The sequence below is a fragment of the Callospermophilus lateralis genome, chromosome 10 (genome assembly GCF_048772815.1).
Source record: "Callospermophilus lateralis isolate mCalLat2 chromosome 10, mCalLat2.hap1, whole genome shotgun sequence".
NCBI lineage: Eukaryota > Metazoa > Chordata > Mammalia > Rodentia > Sciuridae > Callospermophilus > Callospermophilus lateralis.
In genome coordinates, this window is record NC_135314.1 from 118,829,031 (window position 1) to 118,853,651 (window position 24,621).

At 37.8% G+C, this 24,621-nt stretch overlaps 1 protein-coding gene and 1 non-coding gene across 11 annotated transcripts in view; one reads left to right on the forward strand and one right to left on the reverse strand.

The window, feature by feature from the left end:
- The window catches only part of Tfdp2 (transcription factor Dp-2), a 164,528-nt gene that overhangs the window by 43,141 nt on the left and 96,766 nt on the right, over positions 1–24,621 (forward strand). For 9 of the 10 annotated variants that reach the window (XM_076868871.2, XM_076868877.2, XM_076868878.2 and 6 more), the window contains one exon: positions 73–139. In XM_076868871.2, coding sequence (XP_076724986.1) covers positions 73–139 — 67 coding nt within the window. Of the gene's footprint in view, positions 1–72; positions 140–24,621 lie in introns of those variants that run through there. The other variant, XM_076868880.2, reaches the window with a different exon arrangement.
- Trnav-cac (transfer RNA valine (anticodon CAC)) lies at positions 20,127–20,199 on the reverse strand. Its single transcript has one exon. It is a non-coding gene; the product is annotated as a tRNA-Val (tRNA).

A 24,621-nucleotide genomic window follows, 5' to 3' on the forward strand; every position in this document is an offset into this window, starting at 1 on the left:
ATTTGGATTTCTGGTAGAAGGTATAAAATACCTTGTTATCCTATTTTTAATTTTTTAAACTGTTTTATTCAGGTTGGTTTGACTTCCACAAATGCAGAACTAAGAGGATTTATAGATCAGAATCTAAGTCCAACAAAAGGTAAGATTGCTGAATAAATATTATTTGAATTTAGTTTTATTGCATTTGTTTTGTAAAATATGTAGCTGTAAGAAATACTATATAATAATAATTATATAATATTAATATGTAGTTATATACCACATAATCTATATTTTATGAAAGTTATTCTGAGAGGTAGAGGGTTTTGGTGTGATTTTTCTCTATTGCTTTCCTTAGGTTCTCAGAGATTCTTTTTTTTTTTTTAAATTTAAAATTTTTTTTTTAGTTGTAGACAGCACAATATCTATTTATTTTTATGTGGTGCTGAGGATCAAACGCAGTGCCTCACATGTGGAAGGCAAGCACTTTACCACTGAGCTACAGCCCCTTAGAGATTCTTTATTTTTTATTTTATTTTATTATTTATTTATTTATTTATTTTTAAAAAATATTTATTTCTTTAGTTTTTAGGTGGACACAGTATCTTTTTTTTTTTTAATTTTAATATTTATTTTTTAGTTATTGGCGGACACAACATCTTTTGTTTTTTTGTATGTGGTGCTGAGGATCGAACCCGGGCTGCACGCATGCCAGGCGATCGCGCTACCGCTTGAGCCACATCCCCATCCCTGGACACAGTATCTTTATTTCACATTTATGTGGTGCTGAGAACCGAACCCAGTGCCTCATACACTCTAGGCGAGTGTGCTACCAATTGAGCCACATCCCCAGCCCCTTTTTTTTTTTTTGAGGTACATATTTTTTTTTTTTTTTTTAGTTGTGGTTGGACCCAATACCTTTATTTTATTTATTTGTTTTTATGTGGTGCTGAGGATCAAACCCAGAGCATTGTATGTGCTAGGCGAGCACTCTACCGCCAAGCCTCAGCCCCGGCACCCCCTTAGAGATTCTTGATTAGTGATGTTATTACAATTTTTAGCTATTCAGACTATTTTTTTTCCCTTTCTTGTGTGAGAGTCCTTTCAAGTCGTTTAACTTACCAGAAAATAAGTAGAGAAAAATTATAAAATGTTTTTTCTCTGTATGTTATATATATGCCCACATTTATATTTACATATAAAAACATACATGCATATACTCCTATGACAAATATATGGCTTACTCTGGAGGATGCTTATATCATAATTCTTATCCTGGAATATAAGAACTTATATAGAAATCAGCAATATCATTCAATGTGTATCTTTTTTTGGATGGGGGTACAGGGGTTTGAACTCAAGTACACTCAACCACTGAGCCACATCCCCAGCCCTATTTTGTATTTATTTATTTATTTAGAGACAGGGTCTCACTGAATTGCTTAATGTCTCACCCTTGCTGATGCTGTCTTTGAACTCGTGATCCTCCTGCCTTAGCCTCCCAAGCTGCTGGGATTATAGGCATTTGCTATCATACCCGACCTCAATATGTATCTTTTAATATTATCTTTTTTTTTTAAAGCTTACACCCCCTGCTTGCAGTTTTTTTTTTTTTTAAGAGAGAGAGAGAGGTTTTCGGCGGATACAACATCTTTGTTTGTATGTGGTGCCGGGGATCGAATCTGGGCCGCACACATGCCAGGCGAGCGCACTACCGCTTGAGCCACATCCCCAGCCCCTAATATTATCTTTTAATATGTAGAGATACATGCTATAATTTTTATGAATGGAATGGTATGTTGTTTAGCATTGGCTTCAAAATAATCCATGGAAGACTGATGAAGTGGGTGACATTATAAATAAAGCAATATTGTCTATAAATTGTTTAAACCAGGTGATGGCTATGCTAGGTTTCATTTTTTTTTTTTTTTTGGTCTTCCTTTGTATGTTTGAAATTTTCCATTATAAAAAGTAGAAATAAAATGTATGCCATTACAGTGCAAACAGAGGAGACATCAGTTTCTCAAAAGGTTATATCTCCATGGGAGATGCACTGTGGAGAGGTTAGAAAAATCAGTATTTTAGTATCAGTATCTAATTTAGTAATAGTGGTCCATAGGAGTTATTTTGAGAGCTTAAGTGTTAATGAAGTCATTTAAAGATACTTTAAACCTTACTGCTTCTCACAATATTTTTTACATGATGGTATACATAGAAAATGATAATATTATAGCATTAATTTGGATGCACTGTGGCTAAACAGAAGGACTGTTTAAAGTTGGGGTAAGTTCCCTTGGAGTTCTAGCTGCCGCAGGCCACTTCTGGCTGCCCCAGGGGCTGAAGGGATGGTATCTAATATGCCCATAGGACACACAGGTAGAAATCTGTGTTTTATCAGGTGTGACACGCAGGTGAGGGAAAGAAAGTGAAAACCTCATGCTCCGTGCATATGGGAAACAGTGATCCCAAATAGTGGGATGGGGTGATGGAGTGATGCAGTGTCCTGAAAGTAAGAAGGAAAGGACAACAAGTCAGATGGTTTCCTTCTGTCTAAGGCCAAAGAGATCAAGGGCTTAGGTGAGAAAGGTTGTCTCTGATGGCTGAACTGGTAAGAAAACTAGTTACTAAAATCAGACCTAGATGGATGCTGATACTAGTAAAGTTTGGCTGTAGACTAAAGCCTTCTCAGTTGAACTTTATACAACAAATGGAGAAAGTGGAGACAGGATCATTTAAGAGGAAGGGAGGGACTAGAAAGGTAAGGTTTAGAAATAACTATCTGTTTTAAAAAGAAAATGGTTACTTTTATTTTTTGAATGTTGACTGGACACAGCAGAAGGAAATCTAGATTAAGTGTATCAGCAGGAGTTGGAAAAGAATACTTTTTATTACTTTCTAATTGGTGAAATTTAGTAATATCTATTACAGGCCCAAGATAAGAGTTGTATTGGAAGGGAGATGTAGAAAAGTATTGTCCTTAATTGAAATAATGTGGCAATGACATCATAAAAAATAGAAGAAATATTTTCCCCTTCTAACACCATCTTTTCCTTTTTGTTTATTATTTTTTGTAAATTATTCCTATATTTATATTTTAAAGATATAAGGCTAGGCCAGGCATGCATGGTGGTGTATGCCTATAATCTAGCTACTCAGAAGGCTGAGGAAGGAGTATTGCAAGTTCGAAGCCAGCCTCAGAACTTAGACCCTCCCTCAAACTTAGAAAAATGAAAAGGAGTAGGGATACAGAGACACAACACCCCTGAAATTGAATTTCCATCATCCTCTCACCAAAAAAGAAAGATGCTGAGTCATTATACGTACAGTTTTCTATTCCATTTTTTACTCTAGTTCTAAAAAAGCACTAAGTTTTGATGATCTTCACAAATACATTTTTTTTTCCCCCCTGGTATTAGAGATTGAACTCAGGGGCACTTAACCACTGACCCACATCCCTAGCCCTACTTTGTATTTTATTTAGAGATAAGGTCTCACTGAGTTCCTTAATGCCTTGCCATTGCTAAGGCCGGCTTTGAACTTGAGATCCTTCTGCCTCAGCCTCCTGAGTTGCTGGGATTATAGGTGTGGGCCACAAAGATCAGTGAATAGTAATTTCCAGCATTCACAGCCCCTTTCTTCAGGATCACCTCCACTTTTTAACTGCCAGCGTTCTGTTTTTAATGGTATCACTATGTACTTATTTTTGTGGTACTAGAAATTGAAATTAGGGCCTTATACATGGTAGGCAAGTGCTCTACCACTGAGCTATATTCCCAGCTCCAGTATCACTTTATTAAGGACAGCAAAATCCACAGTGTTAACCCTGCTCTCTCACACCATTCAACACAGAAGACTTTGCTTCAGGTCACCAAAATGTGTGGGATTTTTCCCTACTAACAACAAAATAGTAATAATAATATTAATCCTCACCGTCATCATCATCATCCTGATGTTATCTACCTGAGAAACTGTCAGATTCCTCAGGTTAAGTGCTCAGATCCATGATCCTGCCTTCTACTTCAGATGTCAGTTACATACCCAGGTTGTGATTTGTGCTTTTGGCCAACATGCTATGAATTGGGGGTTCCCTTTCTCCTGTCTTTGTGTTTAATTTTCTAGAGCAGCTCTCCAGCTAGCTCGTGCAATTTAGGAAGACCCTGTCTCAAAATAAAAATAAAAAGAGCTAGGGATGTAGCTTAGTGGTAGAGCACCCCTGGATTCAATCCCCAGTACCGTCAAAGAGTGGGGGGTGTTATGGTTTAAATGTAAGGTGTTCCCCAAAAGCTCATGAGTGAGATAATACAATAAAGTTCAGAGGTGAAATGATTGGATTATAAGAGTTTTAACCTAAGCAATGTATTAATCCCTTGACAGGGATTAGCTGGTTGGTAACTGTAAGCAGGGCGGGTATGGCTGGAGGATGTGGGTTGCTGGGGGCATGTCTTTGGGATCTATACATGTTGTTCTTGTTGAGTAGAGCTCCTTTTCTGCTTTCTGATCATGACTTGAGCTGCTTTCTTCCATCACACTCTTCCACCATGATATTCAGCCTCACCTTGAGCCCCAAGGAATGGAGCTGGCCTTCTGTGGACTGAGACCTTTGAGACTGTGAACTTTTCCTCCTCTAATTGTTCTTGTTAAGTCTTTTGGTTACAACTACAATGGGTTTTTGATTAGTTGGGCTCCATAGCTCACACCCGTAATCCCAGGTACTAGAGATGCTGAGGCAGGAGGATTGCAAGTTTGAGTGCAGCTTAGGCAATTTAGTGAGACACTGTCTCAAAATGGAAAAATAAGGATGGCTGAAGAACTAGCTCAGTGTAGTGCATCTGTGAGGGTTTATTTCTGAGATGTGTTGTATCATGTCCGTCTCGTGTTAGTACCATCATGTTTTTATAATACTCTAGTTTGGGTAAGTTTTTAAGACAGGAGTATGAGTTTTCCAACTTTACTTTTCTTTTTCAAGATTCTTTGGACTATTCAGATCCCCCAGCAATTTCATAGGAATGGAAGTCTTAGTATTTAGTGGAGTTTGCACTGGATTTGTAGATTTCCAGTTTTATTGACTTTTATTAACATTGCTAAGTCTTTCTGTTCATGAACACATTTCATGTATGAAGTCTTCTTTAGTTTACTATTTTATTATGAGGTGATATTGATGTTCTGAAATTAGATATTGGTGATGTTTACATAAATTTGTAAATATACTAAAAACCACCTTAAAATGTGATTTTTTTTCTTGTTATGTGAATTTTACCTTGATTAAAACAAAACAAAACAAAACAAAATACTTTAGCTCAGTGTCTCCTTCCAGTTTTGATTCTTTCATTTCCCCCTCATGGCAGAGTTCTTCACAGAGCTGTATTCTCACAGTCCCCTTCTTACTCCTCACTCATCCTGTCTCATAGAATCTGACTTTTGACTCCATTAATCCACTGAAACTGCTCTTAGTTGTTGTCTTTTTTTTTTTTTAAACAAGATTTGATGCAATTAACATCTTCCTTTTTCATGATTAACTTTTAACTTCCAAAACAGTTTTAGGTTTATAGGGAATTACAAAGACAGTACCGAGACTTTCCATATATTGTTCAGTTTTCCTCACTGTTGATATAATATCTCACATTAGTATTGTACAGTTTTTACAGTTAATGAAACAATATGAATACATTTTTATTAACTTAATTTCATACTTAATTCAGTTTTCCTTAATTTTTAGCTAATCTCTTTTTTCTGTTCCATGAAAGCATCCACACAACATCATATTTTATGGTTTTACCATGTTAAGAACATGCTCCTTTTTCTGTGATCGTGTCTCCAACTTTCCATGTTTTTGATAACTTGATAATTTTGTGATGTACTGGTCAGGTACTTTGTATAATATTCCTCAATTGGGATTTTTCTGAAGTTTTCTCATGATATGACTTGTGTCAATTTTTGTTGTTGTTGTAGTATGGGGGACTGAACCCAGGGACTATCACTGAGCCACATCTCCAGCCCTTTTTATATTTTGAGACAATGCCTTGCTAAGTTGCTGAGGCTGGCCTTAAACTTGTGATCCTCCTTACTTAGCCTCCCAAGTTTCTGGGATTACAGGTGTTTGCCACCATGCCAGCTTGTGCTTTTTTTTTTTTTTTAATTAATTTTTATTGTTGGTTGTTCAAAACATTACATAGTTCTTGATATATCATATTTCACATTTTGATTCAAGTGGGATATGAACTCCCATTTTTACCCCGTATACAGATTGCAGAATCACATCAGTTGCACATCCATTGATTTACATATTGCCATATTAGTGTCTGTTGTATTCTGCTGCCTTTCCTATCCTCTACTATCCCCCCTCCCCCCCTCCCCTCCCCTCCCCTCTTCTCTGTCTACCCCCTCTACTGTAATTCATTTCTCCCCCCCATAATTTTTTCCCCTTTCCCCTCACTTCCTCTTGTATGTAATTTTGTATACCCCTGAGGGTCTCCTTCCATTTCCATGCAATTTCCCTTCTCTCTCCCTTTCCCTCCCACCTCTCATCCCTGTTTAATGTTAATCTTCTTCTCATGCTCTTCGTCCCTACTCTGTTCTTAGTTACTCTCCTTATATCAAAGAAGACATTTGGCATTTGTTTTTAAGGGATTGGCTAGCTTCACTTAGCATAATCTGCTCTAATGGCATCCATTTCCCTGCAAATTCTATGATTTTGTTATTTTTTAATGCAGAGTAATACTCCATTGTGTATAAATGCCACATTTTTTTTATCCATTTGTCTATTGAAGGGCATCTAGGTTGGTTCCACAGTCTTGCTATTGTGAATTGTGCTGCTATGAACATGTTTTTAGCAGTGTCCCTATAGTATGCTCTTTTTAGTTCTTTAGGGAATAGACCGAGTAGGGGAATAGCTGGGTCAAATGGTGATTCCATTCTGAGCTTTCCAAGAAATCTCCATACTGCTTTCCAAATTGGCCGTACCAATTTGCAGTCCCACCAGCAATGTACAAGTGAACCCTTTTCCCCACATCCTCGCCAGCACTTGTTGTTGTTTGACTTCCTAATGGCTGCCAATCTTGCTGGAGTGAGATGGTATCTTAGGGTTGTTTTGATTTTCATTTCTCTGACTGCTAGAGATGGTGAGCATTTTTTCATGTACTTGTTGATTGATTGTATGTCCTCCTCTGAGAAGTGTCTGTTCAGGTCCTTGGCCCATTTGTTGATTGGGTTATTTGTTATCTCATTGTCTAATTTTTTCAGTTCTTTGTATATTCTGGATATTAGGGCTCTGTCTGAAGTGTGAGGAGTAAAGATTTGTTCCCAGGACGTAGGCTCCCTATTTACCTCTCTTATTGTTTCTTTTGCTGAGAAAAAACTTTTTAGTTTGAGTAAGTCCCATTTGTTGATTCTAGTTATTAACTCTTGTGCTATGGGTATCCTATTGAGGAATTTGGAGCCCGACCCCACAGTATGTAGATCATAGCCAACTTTTTCTTCTATCAGACGCCGTGTCTCTGATTTGATATCAAGTTCCTTGATCTACTTTGAGTTAACTTTTGTGCATGGCGAGAGAAAGGGATTCAGTTTCATTTTGTTGCATATGGATTTCCAGTTTTCCCAGCACCATTTGTTGAAGATGCTATCCTTCCTCCATTGCATGCTTTTAGCCCCTTTATCAAATATAAGATAGTTGTAATTTTGTGGATTGGTTTCTGTGTCCTCTATTCTGTACCATTGGTCCATCTGCCTGTTTTGGTACCAGTACCATGCTGTTTTTGTTACTATTGCTCTGTAGTATAGTTTGAAGTCTGGTATAGTTATACTGCCTGATTCACACTTCCTGCTTAGCATTGTTTTTGCTATTCTGGGTCTTTTATTTTTCCATATGAATTTCATGATTGGTTTCTCTATTTCGACAAGAAATGCTGTTGGGATTTTGATTGGCATTGCATTAAACCTATAGAGAACTTTTGGTAATATAGCCATTTTGATGATGTTAGTTCTACCTATCCATGAACAGGGTATATTTTTTCATCTTCTAAGATCTTCTATTTCTCTCTTTAGGGTTCTGTAGTTTTCATTGTATAAGTCTTTCACCTCTTTTGTTAGTTGATTCCCAAGTATTTTATTTTTTTTTGAGGATATTGTGAATGGAGTGGTTGTCCTCATTTCCATTTCAGAGGATTTGTCGCTGATATACAGGAATGCCTTTGATTTATGCGTGTTGATTTTTTATCCTGCCACTTTGCTGAATTAATTTATTAGCTCTAATAGTTTCTCTGTAGACCCTTTTGGGTCTGCTAGGTATAGAATCATGTCATCTGCAAATAGTGATAATTTGAGCTCTTCTTTTCCTATTTTTATGCCTTTAATTTCTTTCGTCTGTCTAATTGCTCTGGCCAGTGATTCGAGAACTATGTTGAACAGAAGTGGTGAGAGAGGGCATCCCTGTCTTGTTCCAGATTTTAGAGGGAATGCCTTCAGTTTTTCTCCATTCAGAATGATGCTAGCCTGAGGCTTAGCATAGATTGCTTTTACAATATTGAGGTATGTTCCTGTTATCCCTAGTTTTTCTAGAGTTTTGAACATAAAGGGATGCTGTACTTTGTCGAATGCTTTTTCCGCATCTATCGAGATGATCATATGGTTCTTATTTTTAAGCCTATTGATGTGGTGAATAACATTTATTGATTTCCGTATATTGAACCAGCCTTGCATTCCAGGGATAAATCCTACCTGATCATGGTGCACAATTTTTTTTATATGTTTTTGTATCCGATTCGCCAGAAATTTATTGAGGATTTTTGCTTCTAGGTTCATTAGAGATATTGGTCTGTAGTTTTCTTTCTTTGAAGTGTCTTTGTCTGGTTTAGGAATCAGGGTGATGTTGGCCTCGTAGAATGAATTTGGAAGTTCTCCCTCTTTTTCTATTTCCTGAAATAGCTTGAAAAGTATTGGTATTAGTTCCTCTTTAAAGGTTTTGTAAAACTCTGGTGTATACCCATCCGGACCTGGGCTTTTCTTAGTTGGTAGTCTTTTGATGGTTTCTTCTATTTCCTCAATTGATATTGGTCTGTTTAGGTTGTCAATATCCTCCTGACTGAATCTGGGCAGATCATATGACTTAAGAAATTTATCAATGCCTTCACTATCTTCTATTTTATTGGAGTATAAGGATTCAAAATAATTTCTGATAATCTTCTGTATTTCTGAAGTGTCTGTTGTGATATTGCCTTTTTCATCCCGTATGCTAGTAATTTGAGTTCTCTCTCTTCTCTTCGTTAGCGTGGCTAAGGGTCTGTCGATTTTATTTATTTTTTCAAAGAACCAACTTTTAGTTTTGTCAATTTTTTCAATTGTTTCTTTTGTTTCGATTTCATTAATTTCAGCTCTGATTTTAATTATTTCTTGCCTTCTACTTCTTTTGCTGTTGTTTTGCTCTTCTTTTTCTAGGATTTTGAGATGAAGTATTAGATCATTTATTTGTTGGTTTTTTCTTTTTTTAAGGAATGAACTCCAAGCAATGAATTTTCCTCTTAGAACTGCTTTCAGTGTGTCCCATAGATTCTGATATGTTTTGTCTGTGTTTTCATTTATCTCTAAGAATTTTTTAATTTCCTCCTTGATGTCTTCTATAACCCATTGATCATTCACTAACCTATTGTTCATTCTCCAAGTGATGCATGATTTTTCCTTACTTCTTTTATCGTTGATTTTCAATTTCATTCCATTATGATAAGATAAGATGCATGGTATTATCTCTACTCCTTTATATTTTCTAAGAGTTGCCCTGTGACATAATATATGATTTTTGAGAAGGATCCATGTACTGCTGAGAAAAAAGTGTAACTGCTTGATGTTGGGTGGTATATTCTATATATGTCAATTAAGTCTAGGTTGTTAATTATGTTATTGAGTTCTATAGTTTCCTTATTCAACTTTTGTTTGGAAGATCTGTCCAGTGGTGAGAGAGGTATGTTGAAGTCTCCCATGATTATTGTATGGTGGTCTATTAGACTCTTGAACTTGAGAAGAGTTTGTTTGATGAACATAGCTGCACCATTGTTTGGGGCATATATATTTATGATTGTTATGTATTGTTGGTGTATGGTTCCCTTGAGCAGTATGTAGTGTCCCTCTTTATCCCTTTTGATTAACTTTGGCTTGAAATCTATTTTATTTGATATGAGTATGGACACTCCTGCTTGTTTCCGAAGTCCATATGAGTGATATGATTTTTCCCAACCTTTCACCTTCAGTCTATGTATGTCTTTTCCTATCAAATGCGTCTCCTGAAGGCAGCATATTGTTGGGTCTTGTTTTGTGATCCATTCTACTAGCCTGTGTCTCTTAATTGGTGAGTTTAAGCCATTAACATTTAGGGTTATTATTGAGATATGGGTTGTTCTTCCAGCCATATTTGTTTATTTATGTTATTAAACATGGTTTGTTTTCCTCTTTGATTATTTCCTCCCCCCTTTACTGTACTATCTCCCGCTGTTGGTTTTCATTGATATTTTCCATTTCCTCTTCCTGTAATATTTTGCCGAGGATGTTTTGAAGAGATGGTTTTCTAGCTGCAAATTCTTTTAACTTTTGTTTATCATGGAAGGTTTTAATTTCATCTTCTATCCTGAAGCTTAATTTCGCTGGATACACAATTCTTGGTTGGAACCCATTTTCTTTCAGTGTTTGAAATATGTTATTCCAGGATCTTCTAGTTTTCAGAGTCTGTGTTGAAAGATCAGCTGTTATCCTGATTGGTTTACCCCTAAATGTAATCTGCTTCCTTTCTCTTGTAGCTTTTAAAATTCTCTCCTTATTCTGTATGTTGGGCATCTTCATTATAATGTGTCTAGGTGTGGATCTCTTATGATTTTGCACATTCGGCGTCCTCTAGGCTTCTAGGATTTGGGATTCTGTCTCATTCTTCAAGTCTGGGAAGTTTTCTCGTGTTATTTCATTGAATAGATTGCTCATTCCTTTGGTTTGGACCTCTATACCGTCCTGAATCCCAATGACTCTTAAGTTTGGTCTCTTTATGTTATCCCATATTTCTTGGATGTTCTGCTCATGGTTTCTTAACAGTCTTGCTGAGCTGTCTATGTTCTTCTCCAGTTGAAATACTTTGTCTTCATTGTCTGATGTTCTATCTTCTAAGTGTTCTACTCTGCTGGTAGTATTCTCAATTGAGTTTTTAAGTTGGTTTATTGCTTCCTGCATTTCTAGGATTTCTGTTTGTTTGTTTTTTATAACCTCTATCTCCCTGTATAATTGATCTTTTGCTTCTTGGATTTGTTTATGTAATTCATTGTCGAAATGGTCGAAGTGGTCTTTCATTGTCTGATTTTGCTGTATAATGTCTTCCTTGAGACTCCAGATCATCTGAAGCATGTATATCCTGAATTCTTTATCTGACATTCCATCTGCTGCAGATATTACCTCTTCTAAAGTTGAGTTGAACTGCATTGCTTGTGGTCCTTTCTTTCCTTGTCTTTTCATACTGATCGCGTTTCTTTCTGCTTGGTGAAACTGTTGTGTTATTGATTTTTCCCCCTATATATTTATATTGCTCTTGTATAGTTGCAAAGTCTCCCTCGCAGGCTTTGGCGGTGGTTCTGCCCCTCCTCCAATTGGGGCAATGTGCCTACCACACCGGCAGGCCGCTGGGCCTATTCTTTCGGTGGTCGCAGGTCCGCCTACCTTGCAGGCGCGTGCAGCGGCTCTGCCCCTCCGCGGGCCGCTAGGCCTGTTCTGTCTGTCAGTTGCAGGTCTGTCTACCTAGCAGGCGCTGGTGGTGGCTCTGCCCCTCCCCCAATCGTGGCGATGGCGGGCCACTGGGCCTGTTCTGCTGGTGGGTCACAGGCCTGCCTACCTTGCAGACGCAGGGGGCAGCTCTGCCCCTCCGTGTGTTGCGGGGCCTGACCTGCTGGTGGGTCTCGGGTCCGCCTACCTTGCAGGCGCCCGGCGGCTCTGCCTCTCCCCCAACTGGTGCGATGTGTCTGTCGGTGGTCACGGTCCGCCTACCTTGCAGGCGCGTGGGGCAGCTGTGCCCCTCTGTGGGTTGCTGGGCCTGACCTGCCCATGAGTCGCAGGTCCGCCTACCTTGTAGGTGCCGGGGCGGGGGGGGGGTGTGGCTCTGCCACTCTGTGGATTGTTGGGCCTGTTCTGCTGGTGGGTCGCAGGTCTGCCTACCTTGCAGGCGCCCGGCGGCTCTGCCCCTTCCCCAACCGGGGCGATGTGTCTGCCGGGCCGCTGGGCCTGTTCTGTTGGTGGTCACGGTTCAGGCGCGTGTGGCAGCTGTGCCCCTCCTCGGGTTTCTGGGCCTGACCTGCCGGTGGGTGGCAGGTCCGCCTACATTGCAGGCGCGGGGGGTGGCTCTTGTGCTTTTGTTTTTAAAGAGCACAAATAGGGCTGGGGATATAGCTCAGTTGGGAGAGTGCTTGCCTTGCATGCACAAGGCCCCGGGCTCAATCCCCAACACCACACACACACACACACACACACACACACACACACAAAAGACCATAAAATAAAGTGCCATTTTCATTACAGCAACTCAAGGGTACATACTATCAACATGACTTATCATCGTTAATGTGAACTTTGATCACCTGGTGAAATAGTGTCTTGTCTGGCTTCTCCATTTTTTGTTTTTAAATATTTCTAGTTGTAGATGGACACAATACCTTTATTGATTTATTCATTTATTTTTATTTGGTGATGAGGATCCAGCCCAGTGCCTCACATATGCTAGGCAAGTGCTCTACACCAAGCTACAACCCAGCCCCAGACTCTCCATGGTGAAGTTACTTTTTATTGCCACTCTCTTTTCATACCACAGTCTGTGTGTCTTATGGAGCACTGCACTGAGGAGTAAGAGTCATGCTGTGTCTCCTTGAGGGGGGTGTATCTGCATGAATGCAGTTAAAACCTACATAAGTTGAAACTCTGAAGCACCCTAAATTTGTCTCTTTTCTTCCCTCCCTTTGTCCCTCCTTCCCTCTCATTGCCTTGCCCCTCCCTCCCTCCCTTCCTTCTTTCCTTCTATCCATCATTTATTTGTGTTAGTATGGATTCATGGGTATTATACTCTGCATCCTAATCTATACCACTTTGACAGGTCCAGTTGTTTCAGCTGCAGCCATTGGGACCTCTTTCATTTGGTTTCTGTGTGCCTTTGTCATACCCTAATCATTGTGCTTTTTGTTTGTTTGGTCTTGGGCACGTCCTTATTTTCTGACACTGCAAGATTCTCATCTTGTCTGATGGCTGTCCAGTCCTCAGATCTTTCATTTTCTAAGTCTGGGTCCTTTTTGTTGGAATGGGAGATTGTTGTTAGAAACCAAGACCCCAGTGCTAGATGAGCTCATTGCCACAGCTGAGGTGTGTTCTTTGTGTCTGTGGTGCCACGCTTCCTCAGTCTGTCATAGAAGGACCAATCTGGTACCATGCCAGAGTTAAGAACCAGTGCTCTGGAAGATGAGGATGTAATCTTGGTTCTATTTATACTCAACCTGAGTGTGAACTTCAGCAAGTTGATTGTCTCTAGACCAGAATTTCCACTCTGAAATGATGTCATTAGTAGTAAGTTGCGGGCGGGTGTGTGAAGATTAAATGGGTGCTCAGAAGCACTGAGCGCGGCACCTGGCACTGGTGGACGCCTTCCTTCTAGTGAACAGTGTCTTTGTCTTCCTTTTTGCCCTTCCCTCGTACTCCACTCCACTGACCCTTCTTCTCTTTCCTCTAAATGCTGGTGTGCCATGGGGTTCTGTCTTAGTTTTTCTTGTTACCTTTCACACTCTCCCTAGGAATTTCTTCTCTTCTCATGGCATTAGTTGTCATTGGCTCTCTGTATGAATGATTTTCAAATCTTTGTCTTCGGTTTTATATATCCCGTGACCCACTGAGCACCTTTATTTTATTTATCTATCTATCTATCTATCTATTTATTTTTGTGGTGTTGGGGATTGAACCCAGGGCCTTGTGCTTATAAGGCAAGCACTCTACCAGCTGAGCTATATCCCCAGCCCCTCACCTTCATTTTAATATTTTTAATGCATCTAAATCTGTTCCACATTAAAGTAATTGTTTTACCCTCTCAATATCTGCTCTCCCTTTTCCTTTATCTTACTGAATAGTTCTAACACACCTTTTGTCCAAACCAGTTATCATCATCAATTTCTTTTTCTTTTAATGTGACCAGAATTAAAGTAATATTTCACCTTCTCAAAATCTAGTCTTCTTTCTTAATTAATTGCTGAAGGCAGTTATCTTCATTGTCTGCTTCTCTTTCTACTCCCAGTGAAATAATTTAGAAGGCGCATTGACCCATCTTGTAACCCTCTCAGCCCTCCTCCCTGTTTTCCCCACTCACTGCCACTACTTTAGGTCACACTACCATAAGGCACTGCCTGGATTTCGGCTACAGTTTTCCTGTTCTGGTTTATCTCTCTTTCTTTCATTCTCTGTACCATAGCTACATACTTTTCCTCAAACACTAATATGAACAAGTCTTCACAAGTTAAAGACAAGACAAAATCTTTTTTAGTTACTTATTAGACTGTAGCTTAGTAGTACACTGCTTGTCTAACACATGGGAGGCCCTGGGTTCAGTCCCCAGTAGCCACACACAGGGAAGAAGGGAGGGAAGAAAAAAGATAGGAAGATCCTTATTGCCCTCAAGATAAAGTCCAAATTCCAGTTTTAAAAGTGGCTCCTGTTTTCATCTCATCTCCAGACACACCTATGCCTGCTGCCTCGATGAACTACTTTTAGTTCCCCATTCTCTCTTCTCTTAGGTTTTCTTTATGCTTTTGTTTTGCTTGGATACTGTGCCTGTTTGATACCATTCTTCATGTCACTCCTGATAGGCTTACACATGTATATACATAAGCATTTCACCTGGCCAATTCCTCTTTGTCCCTTGCATTTAAGTTTAGCTCTTAACTTCTGCTTGGTCTATGACCCTCTAATAATATGTCCTCATCCCTATGACAGCATTTATCACACTGTATTTGTGTGTGTGTATGTATCTTTCTTTTTAAAGATTACTGGTGTAATTCTTTTTTTCTTCATTTTTGTGGTGCTGAGGATTGAACTCAGAGCCTTGTGCATGCAGGGCAAGCACTCTACCAACTGAGCTATATCCCCAACCCCTTGTATGTTTCTTTTTGAGTCGGTATCATTATGTCGCCCAGGCTGACCTCAGCCTCCTAGGCTTAAATGATTCTCTGGCCTCAGCTTCCAAAATAGCTTAGAATACAGGTTCATGCTACTGTGTGCCACTATCAAATTGTGTGTAGTATCAGATACTGAATCCAGGGGTGCTTAACCACTGAACCACATCCCCAGCCCTTTTAAAAAAATTTGAATTTTTTACAGCGTCTCACAAATTTGTTTAGGACTGAGTTTGGCCTCCAACTTGTGATCCTCCTGTCTCAGCCTCCTGAATTGCTGGTATAACAGGGCTGTGCTACTATGCCTGGCTGTCACATTGCATTTTAAAATTTTATTTATATTCTGGTTTTGGGGATTGAACAAGAGCCTCATATACATGCTAGGCAAGCATTCTATTATTAAGCTATATCTCCAGCCACCTTTTTAAAAAATTGAAAGATTTTGAGACAGCATCCTAAGTTGCTCAGATTGGCTTTGAGTTTGTAATCCTCTTGCATTGGCCTCCTGGTAGCTGCCACCATGCCTGACCACACTGTATTTTACTTGCTGGTTTGGCTATTGGTTTCTCCCATCTGATTGTAAGTGCTAAGAAGTTAGAGACTTTGTCTTATTCATTGTGCCTTTAGGATAGTTTTAAAGTCTGTTCCTTGGTGTCTGTCTCAAAATGCATATCCTTCTTTCTGGCTTTGATTCCTTTGGCCACTGGCTGCACTTGTATTATTTTTAAAATGTAGCTGACCATTAATTTCTCAGTGTTTTCCTATTCCTGTCCCTGCTTTGTGCTACCTTTGAACCCTGTATGCACTTTGTTATTGCCTTTAAATGATATCGTAATTCTTGATATGATTGTCCTTTTTCCTTTACTAGGCTATGTAATCCATGAGGGAAAGGTCCTTTTTATATTTTTGCCTCCAGAGTCTAGTTTGATGCATAACACAGTTATATGTAGTAAATGTTGAACTGCAAGGAGTTTATTTTGTTACAACATTCCCAAATATTTTATCAGACTATTTGTTTAACCTTTGAGAAATGAATAAAGAAGGAACTTGTCTTAATGATTTTTTTTAATTAAATATTTTCTGGAATGAATTATTAAGATATTTAGTGAGGAAAATGGCTGAGCTCATTGTCTTAGGATATGGATATATATCGATATCTATATCTATCTATCTATCTATCTATATATATATATATATGAGTTGAAAGGGTTTTTTTTTTTTTTTGAACTTAGAATTTAATCCAAGGGCACTCTATCACTGAGCCACATCCCCAGCCCAAGAGTTGAAGGTTTTTTAAAAAGTCATATAATTAGCTAAAATAAGATTAGCCCAAAGCCAATTGTGTACCATCAGAGAAGTAGTAGAAGAATTAGAATCAGGTGAATATTTATATATCCTTGCCATATCAGTATACATTAGTGAAGCCAGACTTAAAGACAGGTAGTTAGTGTAGCTAGGTAAATCAGGTCTGATGGAGAAAATGGAGTCTGATTGGAGTCCAGGAAATTGGAAACTGCCCCTGGGAGATTGGAATGCTTAAGTCTCCAGAGCCCTTTGATACTACCCCTCCCAAAAGGTTGTTAATGAAGCAACTCCTGAGCTGCTAATCAAGGTCCCCTGGACTGTCACTTGCTTCCTGCCTGGCACTCCACTTAGGCCCTTCAGTCTACCTGTTCACCCCCTGGCCATTCCACCACATCCCCCAGTCACTGTGCAGGATGAGGGGAAATGAACAAGGTAAGGGAGAAGTTGTAGAAGAACAAGGGAGACTTTAGATGTATAAAAGGGACTCGACTTCCTCATCCCATGGATTCTGATTCCGCCTTTGGGTCCTCTCCTTTCACCCGGGAGAAATCTATTTTACTATCCTTTAATAAAGCTTCTTACTTTCTACTCTATGCCTGCCTCAGCATGCTTCCCTGACATTATACTTCAGCACTGGAGGAAACAGGATTCATCAAGGTAACCAGTAACCAGTGCTATCATTATTAAGAAAAATAGGAGATAAGAATATTGTAACAGACTTCTGTCATGTTGAAAGACCAGCAAAACTTAAAATGAAGATCAGGAACTCCTTGGCTATCTGAGAGGCACATGCTGTTGGGTGGCTTATAACTGTAGAGATTTTAGCATGTGAAAATATGCATACTTCCATCAAGCTCTGTGCAGTTCTTGGGAAGGTGCCTCTTTGGCAACTCTCAGGAGGCTTCAATGGTAGGATGAATTGCTTATGTCCTTGCAGAAAGATGAAGTTGGTCATATATCTTAACTTGTTCTTTTATATTCTCAGCAGAGAAATACCACTCACTTACTCATTTTGCTCACTTATTCATTGCTTGCACATAAGATTTAAAAATATGCATGTCTTGCCAGGCACGGTGATGCACCTTAATCCCGGCTACTTGGGAGACTGAAGCAGAAGAATCACAAGTTCAAGGCCAGCTTGGGCAACTCAGTGAAATCCTGAGACCATTTTTCAAAATAAAAATGAAATGCAATGATGTGGCATAGCATGGCATTGGCTATAGCCTAGTGGTAGGGCTCTTCCCTAGCATGCCAGAGGCCCTGGGTTCAACCCCGTGTATTATATAAATAAATAAATGTGCATATTTCTTGCTGACTACAGGTTCTACACCATTTAAGAGACTATAGCTATTAAAATCATAACCTAATAAAAAAATTTATCCACTCAAAAGAGCATATATAGCTGAATAATCAGATTCCTTCTGCACAGGCAGAACTAGTGGAAACAATGGGAAAATGCTGTGATGGGAAGAAAGGGGAATGAAAGCTCTGAAGAGAATGCAGTTGCAACACAGAAAAGGGTTTTTTGAAAGGAACTAAAAAAAAAAAAATACTCAGAACTCTCAAACCTAAGAAAGATTGAAAATTAGATTGGGCAAAGATATACCAGGAACAGGAGTCATAATATTTATATCAAATAAAATATACTTCAAACCTCAAAGCATTAAAGGAATAGAGAGATATTATATAATTATAAAAGGAACAATCAAATCAATAATACAGTTTCTGAGAAATGAAGGTACCCAGGCTGTAACTCAGTGGTAGAACCTGTGTTAGCATGTGCTAAACTCTGGATTTAATCCACAGCACCACCAAAAAAAAGCAGTAGGGTAAAATAGAAGTAAAACTTACGAATAGATGGTTCACAGAAAAGGAAATATTAATGATTATTACATATATGAAAAAGTACTCAACCTTATTCACATGAGATTGGGTGCATTCAGAGCAGTATGGCCGTAGATTCAACCTTATTCATAAGACATATATTATTTTAAATTGTGCTCAGAGCTGGGCCTGGTGGCACATGCTTAAAGCCCAGCAATTTGGGAGGTTGAGGCAGGAGGACTGCAAGTTTGAGGCCAGTCTAGGCAATATAGTGAGACTTTGTCTCAAAAATTTTTTTTAAATTGCACACTGGTGTATTCAGTAAGATTATTGAGTATGTATTAATAAGTTTGATAAATAGAAAAAGCAATCATGAAATTCATCCGGAAAAATAAGAGACCCAGAATAGCTAAAGCAATCCTTAGCAGGAAGAGTGAAGCAGGTGGCATCACTATACCAGACCTTAAACTATATTACAGAGCAGTATTAACAAAAACAGCATGGTATTGGCATCACAACAGAGAAGTAGACCAATGGTACAAAATAGAAGACAGACACAGAGACGAACCTACAAAATTACAATTATCTTATATTAGACAAAGGTGCCAAAAACATGCACTGGAGAAAAGATAGCATCTTCATCAAATGGTGCTGGGAAAACTGGAAATCCCAACAAAGAGAAATTAAACCCCTATCTCTCACCATGCACAAAACTCAAAGTGGGTCAAGGACCTAGGAATTAAACCAGAGACTCTGCGTCTAATAGAAGAAAAAGTAGGCCCTAGTCTTTATCATGTTGAATTATGCCCCAACTTCCTTAATAAGACTCCAATAGTGTAAGAATTAAAACCAAGAATCAATAAATGGGATGGATTCAAACTAAAAAGTTTCTTCTCAGTAAAAGAAACAGTCTTTACCATGTTGGATTAGGTCCCAGCTTCCTTATAGTACAAGAAGTAAAACCAAGAATCAATAAATGGGATGGATTCAAACTAAAAAGTTTCTTCTCAGCAAAAGAAACAATCTGTAAGGTGAATAGAGAGCCTACATCTTGGGAGCAAATATTTACCCCTTACACATCAGATAGAGCACTAATCTTTAGGGTATATAAAGAACTCAAAAAGCTAAGCACCAAAAAAAAAAAAAAAAAAAAAAAAAAACCCAACAACAACAAAAAACAAAATAACCCAATTAAGGTCACATCAATTTTCTCTTTTATTATATTCTAAGAATTTTATAGATTCATTTTGCATTTAAGTCCATCATCCATTTTGAGTCAGACTTATTTCTTGATGCTGGGAACGGAATGCAGGGTTTTGCACATGTTAGGCAAGTGCTCTATCATTGAGTTATATCCCCAGTCCTCCATTTTGTTATGTTGCCCTGGCTGGTCTCATACTCCTGAGTATAAGCAATCCTCATACCTCAGCCTCCCAAGTAACTGGGACTATAGGTGTTCTACCACGTTGAGGATTTTGAGTTAAATTTTGAGATAGATGTAAAATTTATGTCTAGATTCTATTTTTTTACATGTAGATATCTAGTTTCATTTGTTGAATTTTGCTTTTTTCTGTTGAATTGTCTTTGCTCATTTGTAAAAATTAGTTGATATTTCATGTGGCTCTATTTCAGGGCGGTCTCATTCTTTTCTGTTCTTTTGCCAGTCTTCTGTCATTCTGTGCTGTGGCTTGAAGTTGGGTAGTGTCAGTCCTCCAGTTTTTCTTCTCTTTCAATATTATATTGATTCTTCTGAGTCTTGTCTTTTTATGTTATTTTAGAATCAGTTTGAAATACAAAGTCACTTGCTGGATTTTGACTGAGATTAAATTGAGCTCCCCCCCGCCTTTTTTTTTTTTTTTTTGGTGGTGCTGGGGATTGAACCCAGGGCCTTGTACATGTGAGGCAAGCACTCTACCAACTGAGCTATATCCCCAGCCCTTACATTGAATCTTTACATCAAATTGGGAGTTACGTTTTAAAAATATTGATTCTTCCTATCCATGAACATAGAATATCTATACATTAATTAGCCGTTTTTTAATTTTTTGTTTTATATTTTTTCTCATGTAGATGTTATACATATTTATTGGATTTATACTTAAGTATTTCATTTTTAAAAAAATACATTTATTTATTTATTTTTATGTGGTGCTGAGGATTGAATCCAGTGCCTCACATGTACCAGGCAAGTGTTCTACCTCTGATCCACAACTCCAGCTCCAAGTATTACATTTTTGGGTGCTAATATAAATGGTCCTATGTTTTAAATTTCAAGTTCCAGTTCTTCATTTCTGGCATATAGGAAAGCTATCGACCTTTATGTATTACCTTGTATCTTGCAACCTTACTGTCCAGTAGTTCTCCCTTCTTTGCAGAGGCTATGTTCCAAGTGGACATGGATTTTGGGGGTGGGGGGGTATAGTAATTGCTTATTAGTTTTTAAGAGTTTTGTTTGTAGGACTGGGTACAAACCCAGGGCCTCATACATGCCAGGCAAGTGCTTTACCACTGAGTCACATCCCCAGTCTAGTTCTAGGAGCTCTTAAAATTGTAGCTGGTATTTTAAATTTTGATTTCCAGCTGGGCCTGGTGGTGCACACCTGTAATCCCAGTGACTTGAGAGGTTGAGGCAGGAGGATCACAAGTTCAAAGCCAGTCTTAGCAACAGTGAGGCACTAAGCAGCTCAGTAAGACTCTGTCTCTAAATCAAATACAAAATAAAGTTGAGGATGTGGCTCAGTGGTTGAGTGCCCCTGTGTTCAATCCCTGGTAACCCCCCGCCCCCCAATTTTTAAAAAATTTTCAGTTATCCTTTGTTAGTATGTAGATGTATAGTTGGCTTTTGTATTTTGATTTTGTAGCCTGTCACCTGTAAAACCCATTTGTTAGTTCTACTAGTTCTTTTGAAGATTTTTAGGATTTTCTTTTCTTTTATTGGTACTGAGAATTGAACTGAGGACCTTGTGCATGCTAGGCAACTGCTCTACCTCTGAGCCACATTCCTGGCCCTTTTATTATTTATTTTGAGACAGGATTTTGCTAAATTACCCAGGCTCCCTTTGAATTTACTATTCTCCTGCCTTACCTTTCCGAGTAGCTGGGATTATAGGTGTGCACCACTGCTTAATTCCTTAGGATTTTCTCTATCTACCACCATGTCATCTATAAATAAAAACAGTTTTCTTTCTTCCTTTCAAATTTGTATTGTTTTTCTTTCTTAATTTTACTGCCTTGAGCAAAAGGTGGAATAGAAATGGTAAATGTGATATGAGCCACAGATATCACTGCCTTGTTTCTCACATTAGTTATAGACTTTTTCACAACTTCCCTTTATCAGGTGTTTTCCTTCATTCTTAGTTCCAGGTGTTTGGATCATGAATGGTTGTTGTGTCTGGTCAAATGCCTTTTCTGTACCTATTGCAATGATTATGTAGGGATAATTTTAGTTCATTAATATGGTAAATTACAGTGATTTTTACATGTCAAACCAACCTTGAATTTCTTGGCTAAATCCCACTTGGTTATGAGGGAAATACCTAAATAATTGGAAAGTATTATTGAATTAAAGCCTGATTGTTGTATTTTAAATCATTTGTAATCTTAAGAGGTGCTTCTGGGGATCCCTGAACAGCAACAGAGAGCTTGCTAAACTGCAGAGTTAGATATATTAATAGCGGAACCAGTTATTTTATTTAATTGTTTTTCTACTTTTTGGAATTCTCAGGGATTGAACCAAGGACCTTGTACATGCTAGGCAAGTACTTTACCATGGAGTTACATCTTGAGCCCTTTTTAAAACATTTTAAATTTTGAGATAGGGTCTTGCAAAGTTGCCCAGGCTGGCCTCAAACTTGAAGTTCTCCAGCCTCAGCATCCCAAGAAGCTGGGATTCATGTATGTGCCATTACACCCAGCTTGTTTCAGGTTTTATAGCATTTTTTTTTTTTTTAAGAGATATTCACTACCTTGGAATAGGAACAAAGGAATCATTTTGTGAGAAAAGTAGTAGGAATAGAAGGAATTTAGAGTTCTACCAAAAGTGCTACTGGATGGCTCTTTCCAGGGGCCATAATAATGCATTTCTGCTGAAACAAAAATGTTAGTACTTCAGTTTTCTTGATGAGAACAATATAAAGTTTAAAAGCAGTTGGATAGGTGAAGGTGTAAGGAATTGTTAGAAAAAGATTACTTTAGTCTTCACTTTGTTAAAAATTAGTTGGCTTGTATATTTTGGAGTTCCATATTTAATCAAACAAACTGTCTTATTTTTTTTTTCTGAGTGTATGTTACAAATTTAAGCTCTGAGATACTTCGTAAGCTTCAATTTCATTTTATATTATTTTGAGAAGTAGGTATAAATGACACTTAGTTACACTCCCCCTGACAAGGAGTGTATATAAGCAGGGGACAAGGAGTGTAACTAAGGGATAAAGTGTGTGCTAGCATGAGTGAGGCTCCTGAGTTTGACCCCCGGAACTGCAAAACAAACAAATAAATAAGTGAAATAAATCTTTGGCTGACTTCTGAATATGAGGTCATATTTGGGTAAGTTTGGTTTTTCTAACTGTGCTAGGCTTAGTGAAAGATTGTATTTTAATCTACATAGTGAAGATTTCTGGTTTTTCCTTTTGAGTCTAGGTTTGGTTTCAGGATATTTAAAAATATCTTAATGGTCTGAAAATAGACAACTGCCCTGTTCTACAAATAGTTTTTTTTTTTTTTTTTTAATTGACCTATTCATTCCATTAGATTGCTTTTCCTGAAGGACCTGTACCATCTGCTCTTTTTTCTTGCTTGTATTTTTCCTATGTTTATTTTCAAGATGAATTATATTTAAATAATAGTGGTTAGTTATCATATTAAATAATTAAATGCTAGAATTAAATAAGAGTTAGCTTTAGAAATAAAAATCCAAGGTATTTCCTGTTTAAAACAAAAAATAAAGGAGAAAAGTGTGTAAAGAGGCTGTGGTTACTACATCTTTTATCTTCCTGTTAACTACTTTTACAACATATGTGTGGTTAGGTAGAATTGCATAATTCTTCTTTTTTTTGATTGCATGTTGTAGTTATGTATGTAGTTTTTTATAATGTGATATAAGCCACAATAAAAAGACTTCCCCCCCATTATTTCAATAGTACACGTTTTTATTCTCTATTTTAATACTTAAATTGCCTTTTTAAAAATAGAGTATGATATGATGATACCTATTTTACATGTTTTTTTGAAATAACAGAGTTACTGTTTCTTATGAAAGGGTGATGAACTGGTATTTTTCTTTTGGGAGGAAATGGTATCTGCAATCTTGTTTCTGTGTTATGTCAAAATTCAGTTTCAGTGAATTAGCTTGTGACTCAGTTGGCAGAGTACAACACTGTTGAAATTAAAATGTCTTTTAAAATGCAGTGTCTTATTTGCTTAGTATTTTGTAATGGAATTGATCTAGTTGTTTTATTTTCAATTCCCAGTAGAGACCATTGCCTTCCCACTTAAACCGTCTCCACATCTTTCACTTTAGTCTTCATATTTACTATTAGAAACACTGTTGGTACTAATTTCAAACCCATATCCCTAAGGAAAAAAGGTGATTTTCCATGGCCAAAGGGTATTTGATTCTAAAATTGATCTTAAATTTTATTTCTTTATTTAAATTTATGCTATTCATGATCAATATAAAATTTTTATGAATTGCTAAATCCAAAAGCAAAATATCCATAAACATGTCATATCACTGTTTAACAATTCCATTCTACTAAAATGTTTTTATTTAATGATTTAATTCATTTATAGTATTTATTTTCAGGAGAGATTAAATTCCCCATTCTGGTTTATCCTTCTCCTATAAATCACATAATAATTAAAATGGTAGCTAAAATATTCTTTTGTAAAGATTTATTGTCTGAAAAAATAAACATGAAAAGTATTAAAAGTTACTAAAATTTTGCTAAGAGGATTTATAGATCAATTTTGCTAAATCTATTGTTTTTGAGTAGTTTTGTATGTGCTCTAATGAAAAAGGAATTTTATTTTGCTTTGTTCAATAAAGCAGGTTTGACATATTCAAGAGATGCTGGTTTGTAATCCCAGTGGCCCGGGAGGCTAAGGGCAGGAGGATCACAAGCTCAAGGCTAGCTTCAGCAACTTAGCAAGGCCCTAAACAATTTAGCGAGACCCTGTCTTGAAAATTAAAAATCAAAAGGTCTGGGGAGGACTGGGGCTATAGCTCAGTGGCAGAGCGCTTGCCTTGAACATATGAGGCACTGAGTTTGATCCTTAGTACCACATAAAGATAAACAAATAAAATAAAGACATGCTGTCCATTTACAACCACCAAAAAAAAGAGGGGGGGTAGGGC